The sequence below is a fragment of the Eutrigla gurnardus genome (genome assembly GCF_963514095.1).
Source record: "Eutrigla gurnardus genome assembly, chromosome: 19".
Lineage (NCBI taxonomy): Eukaryota > Metazoa > Chordata > Actinopteri > Perciformes > Triglidae > Eutrigla > Eutrigla gurnardus.
Genome location: NC_139930.1, coordinates 22,469,013 through 22,482,664, shown reverse-complemented (window position 1 = coordinate 22,482,664; position 13,652 = coordinate 22,469,013). Strand labels below are relative to the sequence as shown.

At 42.4% G+C, this 13,652-nt stretch overlaps 2 protein-coding genes across 3 annotated transcripts; one reads left to right on the top strand and one right to left on the bottom strand.

Moving 5' to 3' along the window:
• The first annotated feature begins 1,419 nt into the window (after positions 1-1,419).
• LOC311030391 (ubiquitin-conjugating enzyme E2 L3-like) lies at positions 1,420-4,826 on the top strand. Its single transcript, XM_084036112.1, has 4 exons — positions 1,420-1,529; positions 3,595-3,690; positions 3,784-3,970; positions 4,330-4,826. Exons 1-4 carry the CDS (start codon positions 1,509-1,511, stop codon positions 4,482-4,484), a joined length of 459 nt encoding a protein of 152 aa, XP_083892238.1. The 5' UTR covers positions 1,420-1,508; the 3' UTR covers positions 4,485-4,826.
• Positions 4,827-5,797: 971 nt separating this feature from the next.
• Positions 5,798-13,385, bottom strand: LOC311030381 (creatine kinase S-type, mitochondrial-like). 2 transcript variants are annotated; one of them, XM_084036101.1, is made up of 10 exons: positions 13,293-13,385; positions 11,589-11,780; positions 9,400-9,598; positions 9,178-9,273; positions 8,866-9,087; positions 7,913-7,998; positions 7,243-7,366; positions 7,002-7,136; positions 6,282-6,407; positions 5,798-6,133 (listed from the first exon to the last, which is right to left on the bottom strand). In XM_084036101.1, exons 2-10 carry the CDS (start codon positions 11,738-11,740, stop codon positions 6,017-6,019), a joined length of 1,257 nt encoding a protein of 418 aa, XP_083892227.1. In that variant the 5' UTR covers positions 11,741-11,780; positions 13,293-13,385; the 3' UTR covers positions 5,798-6,016. The 2 variants fall into 2 exon arrangements, with proteins under 2 accessions (XP_083892227.1, XP_083892226.1); XM_084036100.1 differs by having other exon boundaries at positions 8,866-9,273.
• Between the last annotated feature and the right edge of the window lie 267 nt (positions 13,386-13,652).

The window sequence follows — 13,652 nt, the reverse complement described above, 5'->3', positions numbered from 1 at the left end:
GCTGCTCAGCGTTGGAAGCCGCTCTGCCATGTCATTTTTCCCCCCGAATTATAGCTAAGATGATTTACTTCTTTAAGGCGGCCACTTAATTGGGTACACCTCATTTAAAACGCATTCATTAAGCACTTTTGAATAGTACATTTACTCAAGCTGTTCTTGACATAGTTTGCATTTACTTGAGTATTTACATTGTTATGCTACTTTATACCTTTACTCCACTTTATTTCAGATATTAGCAGTACGGAAATGCATTTAAAAAACAGAAATAAATGTGAACAGAAACCAAATAAATTGGGAAATAATTAAATATGAAACAAACAAATAAATACTTTTCATTTACTTGTGTTCCTATTTATGCACCTACTTGTTTATTAAACTGCACATTTATTTGATTATTATTTTATTTATTTATTGAGTTATTTACTTATTTATTTATTACAATGGCAGGTTTAGTCCTCCATACTCAGGGGGACTTTTTGCTCTACATTTTCATTTACATTTCCCATACATAGTTGTGATTAGTTAGTAATTATTTTACTAAAAAATATATATGCTTATATAAAATGACACAGCACTTATCTAAAACTGGAAATGATCTTTTATGAGTCCAACAGTGGGGAAATGTGCCACAAGATGCATCATGCACAAAATAGATGAAATAAATACGTTAGTAAAGACATAACGATGTAACTCCCAACAGCGGAAGAGTTGTTGGTTTAAGTTGATTAAAGTGTTTTATGTTTTCTTTCAAACGAAGATATTCAGGAGTATCTTCTCAGGAATTATATCGAATATGGTACCCTATCATGAAGCTGTAGCCCGAATGGACTTTTCTTGTCCTGCGCAGTAACAGTATTCTACCACTAGGTGGAAGCGGTGTTCCGTCCTGCGCTTTCCTCCACTGTACAATGAACGCCTGTTTAAAAGTGCCACCTTTTATTCATTTTCATGAGAAACCAGCTGTTTCAAATCAATGCATGAATCTATAATAAGATACATACATGTTACTCTCATCATCCTCGTTATAATCATGTTATTATTCTCACCATCATTATTATTATCATTATTATTATTATTATTATTATTATTATTATACTCATTATTATTATTATTATACTCATTATTATTGTCATTATTATCGTTATCATTATCATCGTTATTTTCATTATATGTATTATCGTACTTATATTACCATGTTTATTATTATTATTATCAGCATCATCAGCATCGCTGTATTATAATTATTATTACTCATCATTACTATCGTTATTTTCATTATGATCATTGTTATTATCATATTCGTTGTATTATCATTATTATATATTTTCAGTAGTAATAATGTAATAACTGTTGCACTCCAGGCCACTAGGTGGCGGTAACCCTACAGAACGTCGTGTTTGAGCCACTTAAAACCAAAATCAAAAGAAGCAGTAGCGGAAAGAAGCAGGAAGAAGAAGCAGGAAGAAGAAGAAGAAGAAGAAGAAGGAGAAGACAATATCGGCATCACAATGAACAGGAGACTCGTCAAGGTAAAATCTCGACATATTTATTTTACGCCACTTTGCTAAGGTTCAAACAACTTGTTTCGGTCTTAGACGCGTAGGCACGGCCCCGTCGACCGAGCGAAAACGCCGCTAACGTCACAGTTTGGCGATCGTCTGTCCGACAAAATGAAAGGATCATGACGTCCGGCAGACGGTGACTGAGATGTAACTAGTTAGTTAGTTTGAGGCGCCGGCAGGACGTGACTCAGCACTAAAACGGGGGGAAACTCGCCCGATAAGTCGCACCAACGCGTTTTTGTCTCGTGAACGGGGAGTTCGCCGCGAGGCGGCTTCGTGGGGGGATTTGTGCGCGTGTCGGCTTGTTTTACGCGCTGTCACCGTCTGAAGTGCTGTGGAGAGAAAACATGGAGACTTTGGGGATGGGACGTGACGTCAGACCTCGACCGGGCGACAGTATCGTTCAGAAAATATTAATATCGTGAAACGAAACTAAACGAGTCAATGACGTGATAAATGTTTTGAAGCACGAGTACATTTATCCAAATGTTGTAAGGTACTTGTACCTTTTACTAGAGTATTTCCATCGGCTGCTTCTTACTTCTCACTACATCAAAGGAAAATATTTTTTTATATATATTTCTTTACTATATTTTACTGTACCACATTCGTCTTGACGGCGTTAATTTTTTTCTTCATCCCCTTCCTTTCCAGTGAAAACCAGCTATCTCCAGATGTTTTGATGTCGAGTATTTGTGATAAACTGTTGAGCTGAAACGGGAAAATGCCCTTTTCATTCACCCTTTTAGATCACATCCCTGGTCGTAATGTAGTAATTTATGCTGGAAAATAAATAGCAATTTTTTTTTCTTCCTGTAAAACAAAATATGACGCATGCGTACATCAGCTAGTACCAACCAATCATGACGTCAATCCCGAAGATGAATGAACTTGAAACGCCGTTTCAGCTAAACTTTAAGATTAAGAAACAATTAAGAAAGTCTCTGGGATCAGCTGGATATGCATCGCAATAAATCTGAACTTTTAAGAGATGCCGAGGTATAAACGGTACAGATGCAAAACAGATACTTGGGTCCAAAAAGACAAAAGTAAAAGTACAGATTCAACTTCTTAACTGAAATGAAAGTGAAAATATACAGGCTCTGAAATGTACTCCAAGTGAAAAGTACACCTTTTGAAGGACATTTCTAGTGGCTGCATTTGGTCAAAGGAATCAATAGTCGTGGTCATTTTATATATTCCCTGTAGAATAATACATAATATTAATAATCAGTAGTTGGCCGCCAACTGCACCAGCTTGTAATATTTATCCAGTAACACCATGTATGACGGTTAAACACTGGAAGGGAACATTTTCACTGCAGTATCAATACTTTTACACTACTTACGCATACTTCTACTTCACTATGGGTTTTGAATGCAGGGCACTTACATGTAACTTGAGATACATGTTTACGTGAGTATTTCCACAGTGTGTTATTACTTCCAGTACGGCTGCCCGGTGCCGACACACAGCAGCATTTTTGCTTTTGATTTTCTGATGTCAGGAAATTCCCTGGTCTGATAACACCAGCGTCTACTTCCTGAATTCTCCAGACAATCCATCATTACTGTTCAGGTTTATGACGGTGAAGTTTCTGCTGACATGAAGTGGAAGACAGAATTACTACCTGCCTTTTTTTATTACTTTACCAGTGGTCAAAGAAGTGTTTGGAATTAGGAATACTACAGTGTTGAAATGGTCTACTCCGATAACAACACACACAGGAGGAGAGTTACTTCATTCTCTGCTCAGGTTGACGTTCCTCCACTATGTTTTTTAAAGCGTCACCATTATTCTAAACACAGGCAACTTTATCAAGTACAGTTTGCCATTTGAATTGTCTTCCAGCTTTACACACACAACAAATATGACCTCAGTATTTCAACAAATGTATAGCCGTCACAAAAGTAGAATTAGCGTGTGCAGGCTTGCCTAATAAAGTGAATACTGACGATGCATGTACATTCCCTGAGTCATTGGGGTTCCTGTAGTTTTTCAGCCCATTTTAAATCACCTGTTTTGTTTCAGGAACTTGAAGGGATTCGCAAAAATATGTCAAAGCATTTCTGCAACATTAAAGTGGACGAATCAAATCTTTTGAACTGGCAAGGGCTTCTCGTTCCTGTAAGTATTGTTGTGGTGCTAAAAAACAAACAACTTGTTGTCCTGTTGAAGTTTTTTCTGAACTTTCCTCACCAAACTCTTGTTTTGCCCAAGGATTGTCCTCCGTACGACAAAGGAGCATTCCGGATTGAGCTCATCTACCCGGCTGAGTATCCCTTCAAGCCCCCAAAGCTCACATTCAAGACAAAAATCTACCACCCAAACATCGACGAGAAGGGCCAGATCTGCCTGCCCATCATCAGTGTTGAGAACTGGAAGCCCGCCACGACAACTGAAAATGGTGAGGCTCGTCACGCACAGATCAACTGCTTGATACAAAAGATAAAACTCCCACGATGGTCATGTTCAGGACTAATCCAGTATTCGTGATCAATGAGCTGCAGTTCAGGTCGGTCCACCACAGTTTCATGATGAACTGAGTGGGAGGAGCCTCTCCCCAGCAGATAGTTTCCCCCGTAGACTGGCTATATCAGGTGCAATCATCATATAATGAAGGATTTAATATAAAATAGTAGGGCAGGCAGTTGTAATTGTGTCTTTCACGAACAAACTGAACCTGTGACAAACTGTGGCACCAGGTTCTTTACATCCCACAGTGACTATGACTAACCAGTGACTCATGTTTTCATTTTCCCCCAGTGATCAACAGCCTCATCGCTCTGGTGAACAGCCCTCAGCCGGAGCATCCGCTGAGGGCCGACCTGGCCGAGGAGTACAGTAAAGACCGGGTGAAATTCTTGAAGAATGCAGAGGAGTTTACAAAGAAACACAGTGAAAAGCGGCCCATTGACTGATGACACAACACTGCCGCACACTGCCGTTGGCCTCCCTCCCGTTTCCTGTTCGAAGAGCCCGCTCCTACCCCTCCCCCAACTACACAGAGATGCCCTGTACTCGCATACCTGCTTGTTTTAGCACTCTCCAACCACTCCTCCTTCATAGAGGCTTGTGTTTCTGTTTCACTTTGCCAAAATAGAGCAGGACTTTTTGGTGAATAGGCAGGCTCTGGCCTCTAGGTGTCACCCTTTTTTTGTTTTGACTTCTTTCTACTGATTTCTTTTTAGAAAAACAAATAAGAAATTCGTCAGAGGTGGCATCCTGGAAAGTTAAAATAACAAATAAAGTGCTTACATTTACGTTTCTTTGTTTTTGTTTCAAATTAATCATTAGCTTATGGAGACCTGTTTACAGATTATAAAGCTTTGTTCTCAAGAGTTAATTAAAAGAGAATGCACAGCGAGTTACGCTGCTGTTTGTATCCGTCATCTCCTTTTCCTTTCATCGTTTTCCCTTTAAGATGCACTGTACTTTGTGAAATCACCTGTTGCAGTACATGAAAATTAAAGTTTGTCACTGATGCAGAATTCCACGTTAAACTCAGCAATTTTCTGAAAGTGCAACAAGCCACCATGTTAATTCAAACTCTTCCACCTCTGTCCAAGGAAGTGCATCGTGTCAGTGAGCATCATGTTGTCGGGTTTCTAACGCGTCCAAAGCAATTGATTGTTTATGTTGACCTCCTCACCTGACGACAAAGTTTTCATTTTAAGCTCTACGAAGCACTCATGGGTTCCAGCGTCGCAGTCAAGCAGCTCTAATTATGGCTCTTAAACATGATGTAATTAGCCAGTTGATGTTACTGGGATGGCTGAGGGAGAGTAGCCCACCAGCAGAGGAAGATACATCCGACTGCAGGTGGAGGATAGAAGTTCACTAATGAATAAAGATTTGTGATGGTTGCTTGATCAAAACTGTATGATTGTGTTTATTAGCCTCATATTTCTGTTTCATACATTAGAATATGAAAAATATAACTAAAACCGTTTCTGCACCACTCTAAAGAGGGGCTAAGTCCCTTAATGCACTCTGTAGGTAACAAACACGGTTCAATTCAAACGACATAAAATAATTTGTCTCTCGTCACTGACTTCCCTACTTATTTGACGTGTTATTTTTACAAAATGAGGTCCGGTGGGGGAGACAGGAAGGGGTGGGACACAAGCATTTTGCACTAAAATGTCGAGATTTGGACTTGAATAGAAAAGCTTTTTTCAGCTGAAGTTGCGGTGCATCTCATGGCCTCTGTAGAATGTGAAAGAAAAGGCAGTCTAGTTAAAGGGTTGGCTTTATTGAAGTCAGGGTTACAGTGAAGACCTTAAACCTGAGGTAGAGTTTCCCCCCCAACTGCAGTTCGTGTCTAAGATAAGGTCAACCTAAAGATCTGCCATCTGGAGGAGGACTGAAGAAACCCTCCTCCGTGGAGCCGTGGACGGACGGCGCTCTGAGCTTCGGGAGGGAACACCGATGCCATGACGAGTCCAGCTTTTTACTTCCTGAACTGAACAATGGGAGCTGGGACCTTGATCTCACTCCCCCTCTCCAGCTTCTTCTCACACTCAATCAGGTAGTTGACCCCGTCCACCAGCAGCTGGACCAGCTCCACCTGAAAACATGCAGCACACTTCAGTTCTGCAGCAAAATACTGTGACTCCCAAAACACTTCATGATGAATGATATAGTTCCTAATTAACGTGGACAATGAAACAGGAACAAACATTTTTTAAAGGCACGATGGATTCATTGATTCTCACCTCGGATTTGCCCAGACGGTCGTTGTTGGAAATGTCAAACGTGTCTCCGGTTGCCGCCGTGTCCACGCCGCCGGTGCCTCTCTTCTGCAGCCGCAGGTTGTCGAGGATTTTGGAGAAACGTGGGTCCTGCAACGTGATTAGAAATCAACAGTCAAATGCTACTTAAGTCTTAGAGCACATGCGTACAAAGTAAATATTCTGTGTGTCCCGATTCAGCCGCCGCGTCCTTCGGAAGCTGCATTTGAAGACCGAGTGCAACGAGGTCGTCTCGTTTGAAAGAAGCCAGAAATGCAGTTTTTTTTCTGGATCCTTCACATATCCCAAGATTCAGTGCGTGCCAATGATGATTGGATTTTAATCAACATGGCTCCAAGCGTGGAAAAGAATAAACTCTTGCAGCCTGAAATACATCATGAAGGATATCCTCCACCAGAATATCAGATATGATCACTTTAATCATATAATGTTAGTTTCCACTTCTATGCTCTTTCTTGCCAGGCTTAGCAGGTTGCTAGGTGATGGCAGCGGCAAAGGGTGGGGGAGGGAACAGCTGGTGGCGCGTACAGGAAGTCTTCCATGGACCAGACACTCGCTCGCTGAATCGGGACACAACTATCGATTGAGCCTGTAAAGTTTTTATTTTGAAGCTGCAGAACAGCCACTAAATGGACCCTATAATGTGTGTGTGTGTGTGTGTGTGTGTGTGTGTGTGTGTGTTACCTTGCTGAGTTTCGGCAGGCGCACATGCACGCCGGCCCTGAGGCCGGTGCCCAGGTTAGAGGGACATGTGAGGACGTAGCCCAGACGCTCGTTCCACATGAACTCCCAGCCTCTCTCCTGGATCAGGTGCTCCACCTACAAGACACCACATGACGAAGAGTTGACCACTCTAATGACCTGAAACATGACTGAAACGCTGTTATTGGCCACATAAATCCCAAATAAAGCGACCCCACTGTACCTGTTTGAGTCCTTTGCAGAACCTGTCAAACACTCTCTTCATGTTGCCCCCCTTCTCCATGGAGATGACCCTGGTGTGGTCCTCCTCATTCACCCAGATCAGGAAGGTCTTCTCGTTGTTGTGCCTGAAGAGAACCAGCAGGAGAGACTGAATAAGGAGCTCTCCAGGAGAGGACGAATAAAAGGTCGTAGAATTAAAATGTGAGATGTGTCAAAAGTACAGAAAAGTATTTGTACTTGGTTACTTTTGTGTGAGACACATGCGTTTGTAACAGACGGAACACACCAAACAGAAAATGCAACTATCGTTGCTTTTTCCCCAACAACAACGTTTCTATTCAGCTTCACAGGCTGCAGAAAGTATCCAGTGGTGGAAGAAGTATTCTTACTTAAAGTAAAAGTACTAATACTCCACTAGTCCTGCATACAAAACCTTACATAAGTAAAATAATGTATCATCATCAAAATGTAAATAAGATAGTTAAAGAACCAAACTGGGCCGAAGTTTGGTCCTTTAACTGGACTGGTCCGAACTAGACTGGGATGGTCCTTTAAACACAGTACTTGAGGAAACGTACTTAGTTACATTCCACCAGTGGATACGTCATTGACGTGCATCAGGAGTCTAAATGGCGACACAGCAGACATGCAGGAGAGCTGAAGGAACCCACCAGATGCCCCTGGCGTCTGGCCAGTCTCGGGCCATAAAGGCACACGTCAACAACGGCGAGACGGGCTTGTCAAACAAGAAGTGGTCCTAAAGGTAGTGGAGGTGGAGACGGGTAGAAAAACACATTTATACTTCTACAACTTGGTGACTAGTCTGAGGTGGAGAGACTGGAATAAAGGGGTTGGGAGGTCTTGATGGACCAGGACTCTGGAACAGGAGAGGGTGTGGGTCCACTGCATTGAATTGCATTTCCTCTCATGACTAACAGCACCGGGACAGGGACTTCTTACCAGATCCCCCTGGAGTCGGGCCAGTCTCGCGCCATGAAGGCCGAGGTGAGTAACGGAGACACGGGCTTGTCAAACAGGAAGTGGTCCTGGTGCGACGCAGCGTGGAATAACCAGAACAGGAACATCAGTAATAGAGAACCTACATTACCCACGGTACTAGTCTATAGACTCACCTAAATATTTAGAGACTTTATTACTATATTCTCAGAGTGGTGCCGCAGTAATTTAGTATTCTTGTGAAAGCAAACCGAAATTTATTTTTGTATGTTTTGTGTTATTCTTGGAAAGATTCAATGTTTTCTTCACTCAACTTAAAGCAAACAATGACCACTTAACAGTAATTAATAATGACATTATAGTGCATTATAACAGTATACATTTACACTGTTATAATGCATTATACAAAGACTAAATACATTATTGTCATGAATATTGTTATAAATAATTATAAGTACTTATAACTACAATCCAAGATGATTATATATAATAATATAACTTAGAAAGTGTGTCATCAACTCATGTTTACAATGTTTACTGAGGTAATAAATCAAGAGAGAAGTAGGATCATTTTCTCATAGACTACTATACAATCAGAGATGAGTTGCCCCCTGGTGGCCAGCAGAGAGAATGCAGCTTTAAGCCTCTCAGTCTGGATGAAACTCACGTCGATGAGCTGCTGCTGCTCCTTGTCCGTCATGTCTCCCAGGCCGTAGTAGTGTCCGGCCAGGTCTCCCTTCAGGCCAGCCAGGGCCATCACAACCACCCGCTCCACCTCGCGGCGCTCGGCCCTCGAACACGCCGGCGGGAGGCTCAGCCCGCGGATGCTTCGGCCGGTTCGGACGCGGGACGACAGCACGTAGTTGTCATCGAACACGCCGTTGGTTATCTGGAGGACACAGATGAAAACCAAACGTTTTATAATACATGGAGGAACCGGTGGACAGAGGGGTGATGGGGTGTTGGGGTGTTGCAGCACCTTGGAGGAGTCCAGGTCGGTGGGATGTTTCATGGTTCTGGGGTCGTAGCCGTTGTGCCGGTCTTTGATGATGGGGTCAAAGAGCTCGGCAAACACCTGGAGGGAACCAAAAAGTTAAGAAGTGTTCACAAAGAACAAACAAACAAAAACTCATTTTAAGATAAAAAAAATGATGCACTCAGTCTCCACACACTACACTGTGACCTTTGACCTCTCTCTTACCTCGTAGCTCTCCTCGTCGCCGGCCACGCAGCCCACCGTCTTGATGAAAGGGTGTCCGGGGTTGTCGACCCCAGTCTGGATGCACTGATCCAGGGTCCAGTTGTTGGGAGTCACCTGGTCCCTCAGTTTGGCGTAAATGGCCGGAGTCAGAGCCGTGGCCATGCAGTTGCTGTGTTTCCTCAGGTCGGGGAAGTCGGCGCTGCAGGACAGGAAGATGTTTACAAATACTTACCGCATTTTCAGGTATCTGTACTTGAGTATTTTCCTAACAACTTTGAACTTTTCCTCACTACATTTTAAATCAATCTACTCCTCACATTTTAAACAGACTCTTTAATTTTGTTTTAAAGCATTTGAGAGAAATGATCGATATTTTTCTTATTAATAAGACGCAAGATTCAGTTAGCCTCGTAAAAAAACAGCCAGTAGAAATGTCCTTCATAGGGATACTTTTTACTTTCTGCTTAGAGTACATTTCAGAGCCTGTACTTTTTCACTTGTACTTGAGTAAAGAAGTTGATTCAGTACCAGAGTATCTGGACTCTCTGACAACTCTGCTTTATAGTATTATAGTTATGCAAAACTATGCCAAATTGCCACGCCTCCGAATTATATAAGACATTTCTGGCATAGCGACACATCCATAGTCTCTCGTCAGAACTCTGATTATATCCGAAGTGACATCCAGTAGTGGAGTCAAAGGTACCAGATGAAACCTGAGAGCGTTGGTGATCCAGCAGGATGGTGCCACAGTTCCCGCTTTGACCTCTTGTGCTCTTTCGTACTCTCAGACGTTCACTACGTCATCCACACTGTGGAAAATAAAATACTCTACTCCAAGTTCAAGTCCTGCGTTCAAAACCTCACTGCAGTCAAAGTCCAGCTGATCCAAGAGGCTTTTTAAACTGTTTATTTAGTTTAAGGAGGAGGGGGATTTTCTAAACATATAAAAGAAAACACTTAATTTTATTACAAACATTCAACATCAACACATTCGGACATACGTGGTTTTTACTGGACAGGAAATAACCAATATAGATAAATGTAGTGTACTGAGTAAAAAGTACGATATTTACCTCTGAGAAAATAATAATACTCAAGGTCAAGTAACTTAAGTGTAGACTTTTAGTGGCGTCCTTGAGGTAACGTACTAAGTTTGATTCCACATAGAGACAGGTCACAGAATGTGACGGGTCACAGATACTGTTGTAACACCCTGATGATGACCGGTGTCACACTATATGCTATCAATACACGTTTTATACATGTTAAAAAGTATTAGTAATCTAAAAACGACCAGAAAAAGGCAGCTCAGATGACATTTTCCAATGCTAACATGAAGGAGAACAGTTGTACCTTTTAGCTACAGGATTAGCAAACAGCTAACTAGCCCAAACAGCACAGCAGTGAGCTAACCGCTAACGTTAGCAGGCAACATTATAAAATTTCACCACAACAAACACACTTAACATTAGCTGATTATGTCTCCATGATGAGAGCAGGTGTAGCTAATATTAGCCTGTTAATTCACATATATTGTTGATGAATGCGCTAGCTGGTTGATGTAGCTAGTTTGCTAACGTGCCTAGATCTTTGACTCGTCAAGGTCGACCGCTGGGCTCACAGTGAACATGGAGGATGTTTATATGTTGTAACGTCTTCCTTCCTGCTATTTAACAACACTTAAAAGGTACTTGTACTTCAGTATTTCCATTTTCTGCTACTTAGTACTTCTACTTCACTACATTTCAGAGGGAAATATTGCTTTGTTTTTTTTACTCCGCCACATTCATTTGGACAGCTTTAATTAGGTGTTCCTTTACTAATTCTGATTATGAATTATAATCGACGAATGAATTCTGCTGTATTTCTTTTTTGTTTGTTTGTTTAAAACCAGCAGCAATCCATCAATAATTGTAATAAAACTATATAATATTCTGAAATGGGCCATTCTGCATGAAGAATACATGAGAAATATATTGAATGCAGGAATTAATAAAGTATTTTTACACTACACATAGTAAACAATTTCAATACAGCGCAGTTTGGGGCTTTGGTGCCTTGCTCAAGGGCATTGCTTGAAACAGCAACCCAAGTCCCCATGGGCTGAGCTACTGCCGCCCCTAGTGTTGGTGGTAGTAGTATTGGTACTTGTACTTGAGTTAAAGAGTACTATCTGTGGCGTTTACCTGGGAGGGTAGAGCTTCGTCCTCGCCTCGGCAGCCAGTTTGGAGCCATTTTCACTCAACAGGAAACCGGTCGCCACCGTTCCCGCCCCCACGGTGGCTAACAGCACCGCCGTGTTGCGTCTGGAGATCAAGCGTGTGAAAGAGCTAGCCATCTTTCCGATAGTTGGTACCTCTTGGTCTGTAGCAAATGAGCTGCAGAGAAAACATGACAGGAAAGATAGAAGTTAATTTAGTTAGTTAGTTTATTTTTATAGTTTTTGCAAGAAAATGATGCTCAAAGGTATCGGGGTAATTTCATCATAACGCAGTCAAACGGTTGAGGCTTCGTAGGCCGCTCAGCGACGGCTGCTACTTTTGCACAGATTTGTATTTGGTTTAATACAGTAACAAGCTTAGAGCAGGTGGGGCTGCAGCAGATGCTCTTAGCCTCTTAGCATTATGACAGAGCAGGATTCATACGTTCACTAAAGCCCCGGACAGAAATCAGCCAAAGTGCACGTTACGTGTGGATTTAAAATGTTAAATGTAAGGTGATATTGTAGCACGTCCTTCACAGAGGGTGATGGCAGCCACGAGACGGTGTCTTAATATAGAGAGAAGCTGAGAGGACTCCTGTTAATGCAGGTCAAAAAGGAAAGATAGCCGGTAACCGAGGAGTAAAACATTCCTCCAACGAGCTAACGAGTCTTCATCTGGTGACTTTATCTCCACTGACTCTTTGTTTCCCCCCTCAGTCTGTAGAGGTGGAGGTTCGTGGTGCCAACGGTATTTATAGATGGCTGGAGGCCGGTTCCCCTGCCAGGATCCGGTGCCAAACCATCCCTGGCTCACAACGCCATGACATTCCGGACTTGTCACAAGACCGGACTCTTGACCGGACCACGTAACCGGGGACAGAGGGATGGAAACGGGGTGACGGGGAAAGCGGGACAGAGGTGAAGCAAACACATGGGAAGAGCGAGATTTCCATCAGGATAAAAAAAGGTCAAGTTTAGACGCCGTCTGTGTGGAGTTTTCACCTCGTAAACCGACACCATGGATCACGAGGTTACACGATTACACTTAAACCACCACAGACCCGGATCAGCCGCCCCCCTCCCCTGACCAGCATGACCTTTTAACACTGAGGGATGACGTTCAGGACACGGAGGCGGCGGCGGCGGCTTCGTCCTCTCTAGAGGACACTGCAGATTTGATGCTGCTTCATGTGTTCAACCCTTAAGAACCCACGGTGACAAAAAAAAATCCTGCAAAGTTGCTTCTACAGATTCATCCTCCACTTTAACTCGTTACTAAAAGCACATTTCAACCCATTTAACAACGCTTTAATAACTTAATTTAAACTGCTCTGACCACGGTTCTTGAACAAACTGATATAAAACAAGTTAGTGATTTTCAATCAAATGATTAAATTATTTTGATTCAACATATTTTTTTTTAAGTTGCTGAGACTTTTTTTAAACTTTTGGTTCAAATTCATTAACAGTTCTCACTCAGTCGTATTTATTCAGCTACTCAAAGTCTTCATCACATTCAGTTTTCCTCTTCTAGGTGTTAAATTAACCCCCCAAGATTAACGATAAACTTTAAAATGATGCAAAAAGGATCAAATAAGACGGCGAGGAGCCTCGTGTTCTCATAAGATCTACAAACCATCCACACAATCATTTTGAGATGCATGAAGAAGAAAGGAACGTACGTTACCTGGAGAAAAGCTGCTCTGCCTTCTTGCTGAAGGCGTCTAGTTAAAGAGCTTTTCACTCTCCTCTCTTCGGGGGCTCCACCCCCCTCATGTGGGATTAAAAACCTGAGGCCAATCATAAGACCAGAAACAAACCAGGAAGGTGGGGGGGGGGGTCACCGCTCATGCTGAGCCACGATTAACCACGACCACCACGGATCCGGTATCAGCGTCCAGTTTGACCTTGATATTTTCATGATCTCTTCCTGTCCCTCTGCTCGTCCAACACAGCGACCCTGAGAGTTCTGCAGGACGACCAAACAGACGATACAAACAAATACAGAAGACAAAAAGAAGCAAATTCCTAGTGACACTATATTCTG

Bases quoted from the DNA above. Each gene is read 5' to 3' on its own strand.
- LOC311030381 (XM_084036100.1), bottom strand. From the start codon at position 11,740: ATGGCTAGCTCTTTCACACGCTTGATCTCCAGACGCAACACGGCGGTG. The intron at 9,274-9,399 runs GTAAGAGAGAGG...GGTTCCCTCCAG, and splicing joins GCGACGAGGAGAGCTACGAG to GTGTTTGCCGAGCTCTTTGA. The intron at 7,367-7,912 runs GTGGGTTCCTTC...GGTTCTCTTCAG, and splicing joins CCAGACGCCAGGGGCATCTG to GCACAACAACGAGAAGACCT.
- LOC311030391 (XM_084036112.1), top strand. From the start codon at position 1,509: ATGAACAGGAGACTCGTCAAG. The intron at 3,691-3,783 runs GTAAGTATTGTT...GTTTTGCCCAAG, and splicing joins GGCAAGGGCTTCTCGTTCCT to GATTGTCCTCCGTACGACAA. The intron at 3,971-4,329 runs GTGAGGCTCGTC...ATTTTCCCCCAG, and splicing joins CGCCACGACAACTGAAAATG to TGATCAACAGCCTCATCGCT.